Source organism: Mastomys coucha, unplaced genomic scaffold (genome assembly GCF_008632895.1).
Source record: "Mastomys coucha isolate ucsf_1 unplaced genomic scaffold, UCSF_Mcou_1 pScaffold7, whole genome shotgun sequence".
Lineage (NCBI taxonomy): Eukaryota > Metazoa > Chordata > Mammalia > Rodentia > Muridae > Mastomys > Mastomys coucha.
The window spans coordinates 76,969,592-76,985,201 of record NW_022196913.1 but is presented as its reverse complement, the minus strand read 5'-3'; the positions used below and the strand labels follow the sequence as shown (position 1 = coordinate 76,985,201).

Below are 15,610 nucleotides of genomic sequence, written 5' to 3'. Positions count from 1 at the left end.
GCTGGTTTAGAACTCAGCTATGTAGTCCAGGCTGGCTTTAAACTTCTGGCAGTTTTCTTGATTCAGTTTAACAAGTTTTTAGATTATACAAGCATGATCTATCACATCTGGTTTAAAATGATTATTGATAATAGTGTAAGGCTTAAGATTAATTTGTAGTTTCATTGTCTGTAGACCATATCCAAGTTAGAGCCTTCGTCATTCTTGCCTGCAGCTGCCGAGCCATTTGCCAACCCCTCAACTGTTAGTTGTTTATCACTGTTTAGGTGATGTCTGTGTGTGATAGAATTGGCCGGTATTTCTTCTAGTGTGCCATTTTTCACACTTCACTTACAGTTTATGTCACTAGAGAGTTCTATGTTTGGGTATCAGCAGTGTAGGAGGTTCATTAGTTTGAGACCCTTCTGGGCTATAGAGTAAATTTTAGGCTAGCCTGGGTTACATACCAAGATGGGGAGGGAGAGAGGGAGACAGGGGGAAGGGCATGTAAATTGAGTTAAATTTTGTTAGCCTGATTTAGTGTAGCACACTCTGCTTTAAACTGTAAAGGTTTCTGAGACTTCAGATTTCTAACAGTGTGCTACAAAGGCGTAAGATTCTATTTTAGGCTTAACAGGAAAGCCTGCGGTTTCTAGCCCTGATTAACTACTTGGTATATTTTAATAGGTTGATCGAGATCGGGATCTTCTCATTCAACAGACTATGAGACAGCTCAACAATCATTTTGGCCGAAGATGTGCTACCACTCCAATGGCTGTCCACAGAGTTAAAGTCACCTTTAAGGATGAACCAGGAGAGGGCAGTGGTGTAGCACGGAGTTTCTACACAGCCATTGCACAAGCGTTTTTATCAAATGAAAAATTGCCAAATCTAGATTGTATCCAAAATGCCAACAAAGGTACTCATACAAGTAAGTACTCTATAGATTTTAAGCAGCTTAATTATTTCTCTTGTTTGTCACAGCAACGGTTATCATGATTCTGTGTCTCTCTACATTTACATTTTACATTATTTTAGATTATGACTTAGCTTTTTACTACAACATGTTCTTGGATACCTCGATTTCACTTAGATCTTGTTGCCAATCCTATTTCCCTGAGTTTGAGCCCCAGGGCCCACATGGCGGAAGGAGAGAAACAACTCTGATTTGTTGCCTGGCCTCCATGCATGTGCACAGCACATGTATGCCATAGAATCCAACAGTTAAAAAGGAAAAGGAGCAACCATAGTTGGGATCGAGCATTGTAATCTAAAAATAATAATAGTTAATATTCTAGTGGTCTATAGTGCTTAAAGGCAAAAACTTAAGAATAGAAAAGTATTCAGTGGCTTCAACTATATAAGAAGTCTTAGCACTGTTTATAATGAAATCAAGGGTTGAGAGATGGCTCAGTCAGTAAAGGCTAGGGTCACAACCAAATATAATGAAATCAGTCTAGCTCTAGTTGCTGCATATTATTTCAGAGCTTTGGTATGACGGGGGAGATGTAGTTCACAAATATGTAAGTGAAGTATAATATGCCATGTACGTCCTATACAAGTATCAGGAATCCTCAGAAATTAAGGCGCCAAGAAAATGGTTTAGTGATAGCGCTTGCTGTGAGAACAGGAGGACCCAAGTTGAAATTCTCAGCACATTAAAAGCTGGGCATGGCTTGCATGTGCTTATAATCCATGTTGTGGAATGACAAGTTTCAAAAGGCACGATGATAGACATCTGTGATGCATGCCCTTAGACATATGGATGCACACACAACATGCCACACAACATGCTGCACACACTCCAAGAAAGAGGAAAAGGCACTGGCAGCACACATGATCTTGAGTGGCCTTGTTTTCTTGAGTTCTTCTCATTTTAGCATTGACTGAAATATAAAATTTTTCATCTTGTACTTTTCTCAATGTGCTGTATTTCATTTTTTCTTCTAGGTTTAATGCAGAGATTGAGGAACAGAGGCGAGAGAGATCGGGAGAGAGAGAGAGAACGGGAAATGAGGAGGAGCAGTGGCTTGCGAGCAGGGTCTCGGAGAGACCGGGATAGGTAGGATAGATTTTAGGTGTTCTGAGTACCATCATTTTAGGCAAATTGGATAAAGGCTTTTGTAAATCAGTGTAAGATTAGTTGTTTGGATGAATGCGTGGTAACCATAGTATGCTACTTAGTGAAAGATTCTGTGTTAACAACTCCAGGACATTGGAAATTATACCCTGCCTTTGTATTTATTCATTAAAGTTTGACATTTTGTTGATTGCTTTCCTATTTTATCTAAGTCTTTAATTGTGGCAAACTATATTTTTAATTTTCTCTTGTTAGAATGGGTTACACTTACTTTTGTTTAAAATTTCCAGGAATTATAGGTAGTCTTTTGGAGTTTGATCCTGTTCCCTTAGAATTAAATTATACCTTACATGTAGATTTTTAGAGACAAACCTAAATAATCTGTATTTATCAAACATTTTGTATTTAAATGTCATACCATCCTGATGTCATGGTTGGCATCACCTGTATGCATTGTGGTTTTCTGTTTTTGAAGGTGTGCTGATAATGGAATCATACACCTTTCTTCCTTTCACAGAGACTTCAGGAGACAGCTCTCCATTGACACCAGGCCTTTCAGACCTGCTTCTGAGGGGAATCCTAGTGATGATCCCGACCCTCTTCCAGCTCATAGGCAGGCACTTGGAGAGCGGCTTTACCCCCGAGTGCAAGCCATGCAGCCTGTGAGTGCCGGACCCTCTCCCATTCCTCACTAAATGTGCAGTTCTCCTGCCCTTCTCAGTTAAAATGGCTATTTGTTTTTTTTCTCTCTATATAATTGTCAGCTGCTTGGCAGCTACATAGTTGAGGACTCTGTATGGCTGTATAGAGATGAAAGGTTTAGAAGGAATACTGTCTGTATGGCTGTATAGAGATGAAGGGTTTAGAAGGAATACTGTGTTGCTTGGAAGTAACTCTACAACCCGACTCTTTCCCACCACTAACTTAGTTCAGTATATTTTAATTCTATCCAATTTGAGTTCCTTTGTGTTAATTGCTGTGGTTTATATTTACTTGTATGTTTACTTGCTCAAATCATTATTACTTTTGGAACTAGACATGATCTATTAGCAAGTTGTAGCTGGGAAAAAATTACAATCCTTTACTGATAATAAAATATTAGTATTTTATTGATAATCAGTCATGATTTCAATTTGAATGTTTTATCAATTTTCTCATACAATGTGAAACCTATTTATTAGTTGTAGGTGTTTATGCATTATGTATATACACTGTAGCCTAAAGACTAAAAAAAACAAAACAAAAAAGCCTCAGAAAATTAGTTCTGTTTGTTGCAATAAGCCTGCCTTAAGTAATAGGTATCTTTCTCCTCCCCTTCACCCCTTTTTTCTGTACTAAATGAGAAAGAGTATGTGTGGCTCCTTGCGGAAGGCAAAAATTATAGAAACTGTATATATGTTTATTTGGAATTCAAACCCCCTTTTAAAAAAAGACTAATAAAATATTCTAGCCCCAACAAAACTGTTTCTGAGTTCCTGGACTGTGCTTCCCCTGTCAGCTGTCTGACTGACCTTGCATTTTCTTTTAAAAAAGCCTTACTAGTCACGAGATGGTTGTGTTACTTTAGCTTCTCATGTCTTTTCCTCCTTTTGATTGTAGCTCTTAATAAGCAGATAGTTGATAAGGTAACATTTGCTCATCCTTTATAGGCATTTGCAAGTAAAATCACTGGCATGCTGTTGGAATTATCTCCAGCTCAGCTGCTTCTCCTCCTGGCAAGTGAAGATTCTCTGAGGGCAAGAGTCGATGAGGCTATGGAACTCATTATTGCACACGGACGGTAATGTGGACAGTGGGAAGAGCATTTCAGATTAGACAGTAGCTACATTATTTCTAGATCTAGAGGTTTTCACCATATCCTAAAATTTATGGCAGGGCTTGAGTAGTTCAGTGACTCAGGGTGTTTGTTGCTCTTCCAGAGGACCTAAGTTTGGTTCCCAATACCCATATAGTGGCTAACAACCATCTGCTACTCCAGTTCCAGAAGATCTCATGCTTTCTAAGCATTGGCACTGCATACACAAAATCTCTGAAAACAAAGATATTTTTAAAGTGATGTCTTCAAATACATAAGTGCAATAGCTGAATATTTCGTGCTTATTAGGTTATAGAAGGCATTTGGTATTTAGAATTGTTTTGTTCACAAGATAAGGCTAGCCTTTCACCCCTAACCTTCTGCCTCTGAGTCATGAATGCTGGGACTTAGAACTACTCTGGCTTGGAAACATTTTATTTGGAAGAAGTGTATGCAAAGTTAGACCTTGGATTCCTCCATTGGGAGTACCCATAGCAGGAGACTGCAGTACAGGCAGAGAACTTTGGTTGAAATCTCCTAACTTCTTGTGTTAAATACAACATTTTTTTTTAGGGCTCCAAATCCACCTTACAATTTGGTGCAGGTGTTTTCTTTCCTTTCTGCAAAGTATATTTGTTTGAATATGAAATCTAAAAATACCAAATAGCCCCTCTATTCACGGTGAGAAGTGCAAGTGACATCAGGAAGATCTGCTGTACTTAGATGGCCTCTGTGTTTGCCTTACTCTTTCAGCCAGCTTAAATGAAAATTTCTATGATATTGTGAACCTTGTACATTCTAAGTGTCTTGGTCATATTCTGTTCTTGTGAAGAGACACCATAGCCAAGGCAAGTCTTATAAAGGAAAGCATTTAGTTGGGGCTGGTTTATAGTTTCGGAGGTTTAATTCATTATTGTCATGACAGAGGAGCGTGGCGGACATGGTCCTGGAAAAGTAGCTGAGAGTTCAGTACTCTGATCCATGGTCAGCTGATCCATGGTCAGCAGGAAGGGAGAGACTTGGCATGGGCTCTTGAAACCTCAAAGCTCACTCTCAGTGACACACTGTCTGGAAAAGGTCACACCTTCTAAGACTTCTTAAATGGTGCCACTCTGTGATGATATACTGTGAGCCTGTGGGGGCCATTCTTATTCAAACCACTGTACTAGATACCAGCACAGTGTTACCATGCCAGGCCCTAGTAAAATGTCTTCCTAGTCATAATTTTGGATGGGGAACAGGATTTGGTACAGTTGTAGAAGTAGTATGCACAGTTGGGCTGGATATCAGAATTAAAGAGCCATTTTTCAAGGCCTTGAATGGTCCAGGTCAAAAGCCGTTGATCTACTGATAATTTCCTTTGCTGTAACTGCTACTGTTTTTCTCTGGACTTTTATGTATTGTTCCTTTAATCTGTTGCCTTGCCTTTGGGGCTGTAAGCAGACTGAGAATATCTTAGCCCATTATACAAAACGTTGAGAGAAAGTTGCATTTTTATAAAAAGACTTTGCAAAGCATTGCTAATATAGTACTGTCGAACAAAACTAACACCTGGCTTTATGGAGTGAATAGTGTATTTAGTTGTATATTAGACTTAATTCTAGGGAATTTGATTCCAGTTATAGTGAGTGTTCTGAGAATTCTTTTGCTCTTTCTGCGTTGCTTGCTTTGTGCTAGTCTTAGCATCCCAGTAATACTATGTATGTTGTCTTACATCAGAGAGCCTTAGCTGTGTCTTCAATTGTATGTGTAGTGGCTAATGGAATTGGCGGGGGGTGGGGGGGTAGTTTGCTTATGTTTTGATTTTTATTTGTTTTATTTTTTAAAACCGTGTCCTTGCCAGTGTAGCACAAGAACTACCCTTGAGTTTGCTGTGTAATGGCAGGCTCCTAAACACTAGGATTATAAACATGTTCCATGGTTTTGGCCTAAATTGAGTTTTAAAGTGTGTAATAAATATGAATAGATACTTACACACTAAATTTTAGACATTTCACCTCTCTAGATTGTGAAAGGATTTCGTTTGTTTTTAGGGAAAATGGAGCTGACAGTATCTTGGACCTCGGATTGTTAGACTCTTCAGAAAAGGCACAGGTAAGGGATTTTCAGTACACGTGTTAATGAAAAATTAGAACAACAACGCCCCTACCCCCCCACCCCACCAGGAGTTAGGAGCTGTCTTTGCAAATACAAATCATGTTTTATAGTACACAGAGAGAAAGTAGTACTATACTTGTACTATGAAGAATCAAATATCAAATTGATTAAGTTAGACATTAATGAAAACTTAGTTGGTTTGCTCTTTATGTTTGAACACAGACTGAATTAAGCTTTAGAGATCCAGGCAACTGAATAGCAGAGGAGAGAAGCAGTACAGCATCTTAGGAGTCACTCTTCCAGGAAGCTGCTGATGTCAAAGTTGCAAAGAAAACAGTATATTACAGAACAGCAGTATGGGAAACTGGGTCTGATGTGGTTTGTTTCATAAGTAAGCTTGTAGTGCTAGCTAAGAGGAGCACACTCTGCAATCACTTTCATTGGTTACAGTGACAAACGGCACAAAGTGCACATTCTGAACAAATCCATAGCTGCACACAGGCTGGAAAGGGTAGTTTCAGCCTGACAAATGGCTAGTACAGTGTCTGCAGTAAGAGGGTAAAGCTGATCCTTGTTCTTCTGTCCTAATGGAAGATGGCAAAGGCTTTGAGAATTACCTGCTTGGGGAGCACTACCCAAGCATCCCAGGTGTGCATATGCAGGATACAGTTTTGAAGTGTAATTGGACCATTGTGATTCCTTTTGTACTAAAGATCCCCCTCCCCTAAATGCAGTGTTTAAGACAACTTAGCATCACATCTAATACTCACAGCTACAAATCTTCCTAAGTCTAAAACTACCCAGCATACCAAGAACAAGTCAAGATTGACTAGCTCTTCTAAGGTGTAGATTTACAAATTCAAGGTCAGTGGACTTCAAGCATCTTGAACTAAAATGTCCAGACACAAACATTAAAAGCAGGAAAACAGTGATTTGAAAAACAATGGATTTCTTATTAGAAACTCTACATAGTAGTTCTGCATGACAGTAGAACTTCATCATTCATATGCTGAAAGAAATGTCAAACAAAGAACTCTATAGCTAGTACAAAGTACCTTGTAGGCATTAAGGTAAGAGTGGTTTTGTTTGTTTTGTTTTGTTTTGAAGGCAGGGTTTTACTCTAGCCCAGATTAACCTGGAATTTACTCAGGGGATTCTCCTATCTCAGCCCCTCCCAGTGTTGGGATTATATACATGCACTATCATGTCTACTTTATGCATTAGAAGATAATCCAGAGAGCTTTGTGCTTTCGAGGCAGGTATTCTCCCAATTGACCTGAGGTCCCAAAGTGTTTTTATTTAACATACAGAAGGTGGAGAAATAGCTCAGCAGTTCAGCTACGTGGCTCCCCTTCCAGAGAACCAGGGTTCAATTCCCAGTACCCACACGGTTCACAACTGTTTGCATCTCCAGTCTCAGGGGAATCTGCTGCCTTCTAGCCCCTGCTGTGCCTTGAGTACATGTGCATGGACATACATGCAAGCAAAGCACCCATACACATTAAACAATAGTAAGTAAGAAAGCATAAAATAGATTATAAATAGGTAAATAAATAAATGTAGAGAAAAGATTTAATATACATAAGGTTCGTGTATTATAGCTTTACCCTTAATATTTATTAAAGTTTACCTTTAATATTGTCATGCACACACATTTAAACATGAATACTGTGCTGTTCTTCTACCTTGAATAATTTCAGAGAACTATTTCATTTTAAAAACTGAGCTCAGGAGTTTCATTATTTTGTTGTTAGGAAAACCGGAAGCGTCATGGCTCTAGTAGGAGTGTAGTGGATATGGATTTAGATGACACTGATGATGGTGACGACAATGCTCCCTTGTTCTACCAACCTGGGAAGAGAGGGTTTTACACTCCGAGACCTGGCAAAAACACAGAAGCCAGGCTGAATTGTTTCAGGAACATTGGCAGGTAAACTAACCCTTCTTACTACTTGAATCTGGGGACATGGGTTCTGGGGGATTGGACCCAGGGCTTTGTCCATGCTAAATATGCTCTCTACCATTGAGCTACTCTGCTAGCCCCAAACTTTCTTTGTAGGCCATGTTGGGCTTAAGTTTGTGATCTTCCTGCTAGCCTTGCAGGGCTGTTGAATCAAAGGTGTGTCACCACACAGCGGCTAAAAATATATTATTAGCTTTTAAATTGGAAATGTACTCTATTTTATATTAGGTAGAAATAAAGCTTAGAGAATTTCTCAAAATATTATATATATATATATGTATATGTATATATACATATAATATATTTATGTTTATGTATGTGGGACTAATTGTATAATTAGTTTTGAATTTAAATTATATTTCTGTTCTTATTTTTAGGATTCTTGGACTATGTCTGTTGCAAAATGAACTATGTCCTATCACATTGAATAGGCATGTAATTAAAGTGTTGCTTGGTAGAAAAGTAAGTTTGATGCATATAACTGCTTTTACAATTGTAAACATTTTCTTTTGCAAAATAAATGATAGTACACTGTGTAGCATTCACTTTGCATTAAAGCATTATAATCATAAATAATAGTCAAGTATTTAATGACATAGATAACATTTTTGTACATCGGGAGATGGCCCAGTAGAGTAGGTAACAACAGAGTTATTCCTGACAGACCTCGATCCTACTGCAGAGACATTCTCTGGGCAGCTTTGTCAAGCTTTGCACACAGTGCTTGGAAGCCTAAGGCACTGTCATTGGTCACAAGCGGTGGCAGTAGAACATAGACATAGTCTTAAATAACACTTCAATTTGAAAAATACATGTAAGTGCCACAGCAGGCCAAGAATGAAATAAGGCAGATATGGTTGTTACTCCTCTAGCTCATAGAATCAGCTTATTTTCTTTATGTGTTAATAGTCTGGCAAGATTAATATGTGCTGTTAATAATTCAGCTATATCAGAATAATCCCTAAAGCTATTATAAAGAAATTGACACAAAGTATTGAATATCAGTATTTTTTAAGAGATGGCTGTACAAGACATCTACTGTAAATTGCATTGTTAAAACTGGAGTCTACTAACTACCCCCTTTAGTGGTTTTATTAGCACATTACTAATTATACACAATAATAATGAGTTTATTATGACATTTTTACCTGTGTAAATTGATTTTGATTGTACCCCATTCTCCCCACTCTGTCATCCCCTTCCTGCTCCCTTTAATCACCTTCTGTTTTCATGTCTCGTTTTTGTTTGTGACCTAGTGGTTTATATATCATTAAGGTTGTTTACAGGAGCATGAACACTTGACCAGTGGTTAAATCACTGAAGAAAATGGTCTGTCCTTCCACATCAGCCATTAATTGTATAAATTGTTAGGGAGATGTGGGCACTGTGAGCCCCTCCAGTCGGTGACTGGGTGTTGATGGCCCAGTCTTGAGCAGGTAATCACAGCTGTTCTGAGTTCAATATTTTAAGAGCCTTGCTGTGCTCCATAGTCAGTTTCTACAGTGTTGCTTTGTCTGGCTTTTACACATGTGTACACGCTTACATGCACACAAGCACATGCACACACACACACACTTGCACACACACCTTTCACAACCCACTTCTTTCACAGTGAACACTGAGCCTTGGGTAGGGTGATAGAGGTCTCTCACTTATTTATATCTGGACATTCAACAGTTATTCTTGGTACTTTGACCAGTTGAGTCTTCATCACACTGACCGCTGCAAACACTTCTGACAGAAGTCGACAGCAGCACTAAATATACAATTTTTAGAAGACAATTTGATGGGTACATCATGTCCGTTCCACAAAATAACTCCAGAAGCCTTTCCACTAAGGGCTGTGACCACCCCCTTCCACGATATTTGATCACATTTATACCAAATTAATTGCTTTTAACCAAACCACTGAATGTATCATAAACAAGGGTATTATGAGATGTATATATTTTCTGTTTTAGCTGAGATCACAATTTAACCTTTGACATGTTTCAACTAAGATGCTTTTGTGCATAGAATTTGAGTGAAAACCAAAACTCTGAGATGTACAAATGCTAATATGTTGACCCTTTAGCTCATGAGATCTGCTAGACTTCAGTTTAACTCAGTGATGTGACCTTTGTAAGTTACCAGGTTTCTTAGAGCAGTCCAGATTTTCACTTGGATTTAATAACCTGTATCAGATGGTGACTATAAGAGCATGTGGGATATTTAGTCAAGAGCCAGCTTATTCACATAATCAGTATTCAATAAATTGTGCTGAGTTTCCCAATTATTTTTTAAATTAATTGTTGTTTTTGTTACTACAACAACAACAACAACAACAAAAGCATGCTGTTGGCTCCACCTCATAGCAAGTAACATTTTTATTCCTGTTTTAAAAAATTAAATGAATTAAGCCAAAGATTTATTAATTTTTCTCTCTTTAAAGCAGTTTTATGTATTTTGTGGTAAATTCTTTTATCACTGTACCTGTAAGTTAAATAAAATTAGGGCTGAGATATAGCTCAGTAGTAGAGCACTTATTTAGCGTGCACAAGTTCCTGGGTTCAATCCTTATCACTTCCCCTCCCTGAAAAGGTAAAGTCATCACTGATTTTAATTTACTGTTGTGTCGAGAAAGGATGCTTCTTTTGACTCTTTTATGATTATTTTCTCAGGTCAACTGGCATGACTTTGCTTTTTTCGACCCTGTAATGTATGAGAGTTTACGGCAACTGATCCTTGCGTCTCAGAGTTCAGATGCTGATGCTGTTTTCTCAGCAATGGATTTGGCATTTGCAATTGACCTGTGTAAAGAAGAGGGTGGAGGACAGGTAAAACAAACCCAGTTTTCTGATTTTTGCAAGAGAATTGGGTTAATTGTTATGCTCATTTTATATAGAACAGTTTGGGGCAGGAACCAAGAGAGAAAGATTGAGACAAGTTGCTTACTTACTTACACACACACACACACACACACACACACACACACACACACACACACACACACAAAATGAGCAATAGAGGAGATAACAGAATCAAGAACTAGTAAGATAGAAAATTCTCATGAGCTGTTACTGCTTGTCAGAATTGCTTTTAAATGTCACTGCTGAATTTTTTGTAGGTCGAACTTATTCCAAATGGTGTAAATATACCAGTTACTCCACAGAATGTATATGAGTATGTAAGGAAATATGCAGAGCACAGAATGTTGGTGGTTGCAGAACAGCCATTGCATGTGAGTATTTTCTAGAAAGCACTTGTCATGTGATGAAACTTCTTGTTTTTGCATTGTGGTAAATCAGCCCAGTAATCTGTTGTTCTGCAAAAGGCCCACGTTTTCAAATTTAAAGTGAATTTACAACCAAGTTCAAGAGCTGAGACTAAGCACTCGTTTTCTTAGGATATAACTATTAGAAAAATTATGTAATCATTAGAACTAGCTCTGGTGAGCAGAAGTTGAAAGGGGGCGTGGAGGGCTGAAATATAGTTTTTTTGTGGTTTTGTTTTTAAATTTTATTTATTTAATGTATGAGTACTCTGCTGCATATATATCTGCCTGCCTGAAGAGGGCATCAGATTTCCCTATAGATGGTTATGAGCCACCATGTGGTTGCTGGGAATTGAACTTAGGACCTCTGGAAGAGCAGCCATCTCTCACCAGCCCTGAGTTTTTTAGTCATCCTGTCGCCACCTGTGCTTACTTACATCCTAGTTAGAAGGATTCACTGGGCTCAAGATACCCTCAGCAGCATAAGCAGGGGTGGAGGCTATGTTACACAGAACCTGAAGGGCTCCTAATACAAGCTTCGCCATCTTCTCTGTAGGGCAGGGCATGACATGGGCTGTCACAGACAATATACTTCTTCCTCTGAGTATAAAGTTCAACATTGCTTCAGGGACCCTCAGAGTCACAGCTTGTGGTTTTTATTGGTAGCTAGACATATAAATGTTTCCTGGCTCTATACCCGGCTGCCATTACTGTAGTTTTAGAAGAAAGCATGTTTCTACCATACTGTTAACACAACTAACATTAGGTTATCTATCAGAAGGTTCATTGTTCTAGTCACAGCAGTGGAGGGGTATTCCAAACATGAAGTTCTCAAGACAGTGACCCAAGGGCCGGCTCTGCATTCAGGCCCTTTTATTCATCATTCCTGCAATGTTAATGCATTCTTCCCCTTTCCAGGATAAAATTTCTATTAACTACAAATAGTGCTGATTCTTGTGCTGAGAATTATTATACTGCAATTAAGTTACTATTCCAGTCAGTTTTCCGGCTGCACATTAGCAGGCTACTTAATACTTTTGTCACAGGTTTCTTTCTGCAAAATGAAGCTAAGACTGAACAATTAATGCACCTAAGGTATTCAGCTTAGCTCTGGGTACATTTTCCAGTAGATTTTGGGTTGAGTCTGGGAGGTTTGTTGTTACTGTTTTCTAGAATGCATTCTCACCAAACTGAAGTGATGCTCAGCTCATATGCTGTCTGTGTGCTATTTATATAATTTAAAAAGCAATTTCCCCTTTCTACTGGGATATACGAACACTAAGTAACTTTTGAACTGCAGCCTCTTTGCTGTGCTCAGCTTTTCTCTTTCTCTCTTGACTTTGTTAAGAGGAAACTTTTTCTCTTCACTTTAGGAACTAAGGTTTTTAGAGAATGCTGCCGAAATTAGCCACTGAGTTGTAGTAGTGTAAACTGGTGCCTTGGAAAGTAAAGTACTGCTCATAATAAAAGAAAAACTTAAATCTCTAGGCAATGAGAAAGGGTCTACTAGATGTGCTTCCAAAAAATTCCTTAGAAGACTTAACAGCAGAGGACTTCCGGCTTTTGGTGAATGGCTGTGGTGAAGTCAATGTGCAGATGCTGATCAGTTTCACGTCTTTCAATGATGAGTCAGGTAGGAAAACTGTTTTCTGAGAGATAAAAGCTTGAGAGCTTGCTCAGTGCCCTTCTGAGGTTCTGGATCTGAGAGTCTTATTTCTCAAGTCCTTTAAACAATCAGGTTTGTTTGTTTATTCATATTACTTTTAAAAGTTTTGATAGCTTAGAATTGGGTTATTCTAAATTTGTCCCTTATGGGAGGCCAAGGCAGGAGGATATGACGTTTGAGTTCTGCTTCAGATACTTAAGAGAACCTGTCTAAAATATATGTGTGCATACTCACATCCAAACAAAAAGATGACTATGACTTAGAACACAGTAAACTTGTTTGTGGTAGGAAAATGATGTTTATGTGCTAAGTAATAAAAATAATAAATGTTTTCTGTGCCTCTGACAGTCAAAGAATTTGATCACATGTTTGCTTTGTAGAGTTGTGACTGGGTCACTCTATTGTAAAGACAAAAAGCACATTCTAGAAGCAAAAAAAACCATGCAAATAAGCTTTATCTCAGTATGTGATTTGCCCTGAAGTTGTTTTTTTAGACATTTAAAGTATATAATTTAAAGTATACGAAGTTGATTATGAAAAGATTATAGCTATACCAAGATTTCTACATACATGAATATGAATTTTCCCTTTTTTGTGTTTTCTGTTTTGTCCACCAAATTATAGATTTAGGTTTTTTAAAATAGGACCTGTGGAGAATTGGCTATCCTGGAATTCACTATACAAACTAGGCTTGTCTTGAATCGACAGAGATCCCATCTGCCTCTGTTTCTGAGTGCTGGGATTAAAGATGTGCCGTTATAACAAACTCAAATTGCATAAAGTTTTAAACTGGTATTTTTTTCTTTCGTATTAACTTTTTGTTTTTGGTAATTTATAGGTTGTTATGTGATACGCTTGGTGTCACATTTTAATATCAGTACTAAGAGAACTTGTTTCCTTTCAAAACAAAAACTATAGAAGGGAAAACAAACCACATATGTAAAGATATCAAGATGAGCAGTATCTGCATCATTTGAAAACTTTAGAAATGCAGACACTTTGGTATCCTTTTCATCCATCTTCTAGACTCACTGAATGAATGAGAATCTGCCTTTTAAAAAGATTTCGTGTGGCTTATAAACTCAGTCTTTTGAGACGCACCGTGGTGTAAAGTCACAGTGCAGAATCAGGGTTTCCAGGTGAGATTTCTATCAACCTCGCTGATGACAGGCCACTTTTCTCTCTTACTCATCCAAAGTCAGGATGAGCTTTAGTTTTCTGTTAGGAATTAGATGTCTTCAATTTTAAAGTTTAGTTTATCTCTGTTTATATAAGAAGTTTACTAGTATTCAAAAGAAACAACATCTAATACAACCTATTGAACTTATATTCTCAGGAGAAAATGCTGAGAAGCTCTTACAATTCAAACGTTGGTTCTGGTCAATAGTAGAGAAAATGAGCATGACAGAACGACAGGACCTGGTAAGTTGAAAGTCTCACAAAACCTGTAGAATGAAATCCAAGGGGCTTGCTCTGCCTTGTGGTGGTGGTGGTGGTGTTTTGTTTTTTTGTTTTTGGGTGTTTTAGGGGATGGGATGGTGGATCTCTCTCTTGGGGAACAGTTTACTGATAAAAGTTCTGTGAAGTCTGCCACTTTGGTTGATCATTCATCCCCCCTCCCCTCTTCCATTTCTGTTTTATGTATTTTATCTGCATGTATGTCTGTGCACCATATGTGTGTAGTGCCTTCAGAGGCCAGAAGAGGATGTCAGGTCACCCAGGACTAAAGTTAGAGGTAGTTTGGAGTCTTTGTTTGGGTGCTGGGAAGGAAACCCAGATCTTTTGTACGAACATCCAGAACACTTGCCTGCTGACCCACTCTCTAGCCCATCTCATTCATTCTGGAATGTTTCCATTAAGCTTTTTCTTACCTTTTAAAAGAGTGGATAGGACCAGCTTTGTTCCTAATTCCTTTAACAATTGTGCTGTGGTACTTTATAGAGGATTTGTTTCTTCTTTTCTCCTTCTAACATGATGTTTCTTACACAATTATGATTTAGAAAATAACCCCAATTACGTAAGTTTCTGAGTTAGTCTGGAAAGTTAGATTTATTTCAGTACTTAGTTGTACAAAGTAAATACTATAGATTAAACTCTGTTCTAGAAGATTGGTACGTGAATGTATAGAAGGCTAGATCTTACAGAGTATTTATAATCATAAAGTACGTATTTTTGTAAAGAAGCATTTCTTTGGTATATTTTATAGTAAATAGAGTAACATTAGACACTTACTGGGCATCATTGGCACTGTGTGTTGTCCAAAATAAATTTGTGCTAGAATTCCATATGTCAGTGTATGAAATTTGGTCCATTGTAGATATTCCTCAATATTCAGTTATTGTTATAAAATTACTATGTATCATAATTAGCCTCTGTATTATTTTGCTAGTAGATAAAATATAAAATGACTTTTTAACTAGCCCGGGGGGGGGGATGGGTTGTTTTTTTTTTCCCCCCAGTAAGTTACTCAGAGAACTTAGCTATAGTAAAGGCCCTTAGTGATCATTTGACACAATAACTTCCTGTCTCAGATGAGAAAACTCAGGCCTTAAGACAGTTACTTTAAAATAACAACCAAAAAATCTGTAACGTGACACCTTTTTTTCCTCCTTTAATACTGAACATTTTTTTAAAATGCAGTTTATTGAAGTATAATTGATTGTGGTCTTTTAGTACAAGAAGATAATTTTAAAACTAAAGGGAATTTTGTTTGTTAGATGTTTTGAGATTATAGTTATATCATTTCTTCTCTCTCTCTCTCTCTCTCTCTCTCTCTC

At 37.8% G+C, this 15,610-nt stretch overlaps 1 protein-coding gene across 3 annotated transcripts in view; it reads left to right on the top strand.

Annotated features, from left to right (window-relative positions):
• The window catches only part of Ubr5 (ubiquitin protein ligase E3 component n-recognin 5), a 111,140-nt gene that overhangs the window by 94,340 nt on the left and 1,190 nt on the right, over window positions 1-15,610 (top strand). For all 3 annotated transcript variants that reach the window (XM_031358565.1, XM_031358567.1, XM_031358566.1), the window contains exons 48-58: window positions 667-910; window positions 1,930-2,041; window positions 2,577-2,721; window positions 3,709-3,839; window positions 5,888-5,948; window positions 7,706-7,881; window positions 8,292-8,376; window positions 10,575-10,730; window positions 11,021-11,134; window positions 12,656-12,800; window positions 14,170-14,255. In XM_031358565.1, the coding sequence (XP_031214425.1) occupies window positions 667-910; window positions 1,930-2,041; window positions 2,577-2,721; window positions 3,709-3,839; window positions 5,888-5,948; window positions 7,706-7,881; window positions 8,292-8,376; window positions 10,575-10,730; window positions 11,021-11,134; window positions 12,656-12,800; window positions 14,170-14,255 (1,455 nt within the window). The remainder of the gene's footprint in view (window positions 1-666; window positions 911-1,929; window positions 2,042-2,576; window positions 2,722-3,708; window positions 3,840-5,887; window positions 5,949-7,705; window positions 7,882-8,291; window positions 8,377-10,574; window positions 10,731-11,020; window positions 11,135-12,655; window positions 12,801-14,169; window positions 14,256-15,610) is intronic.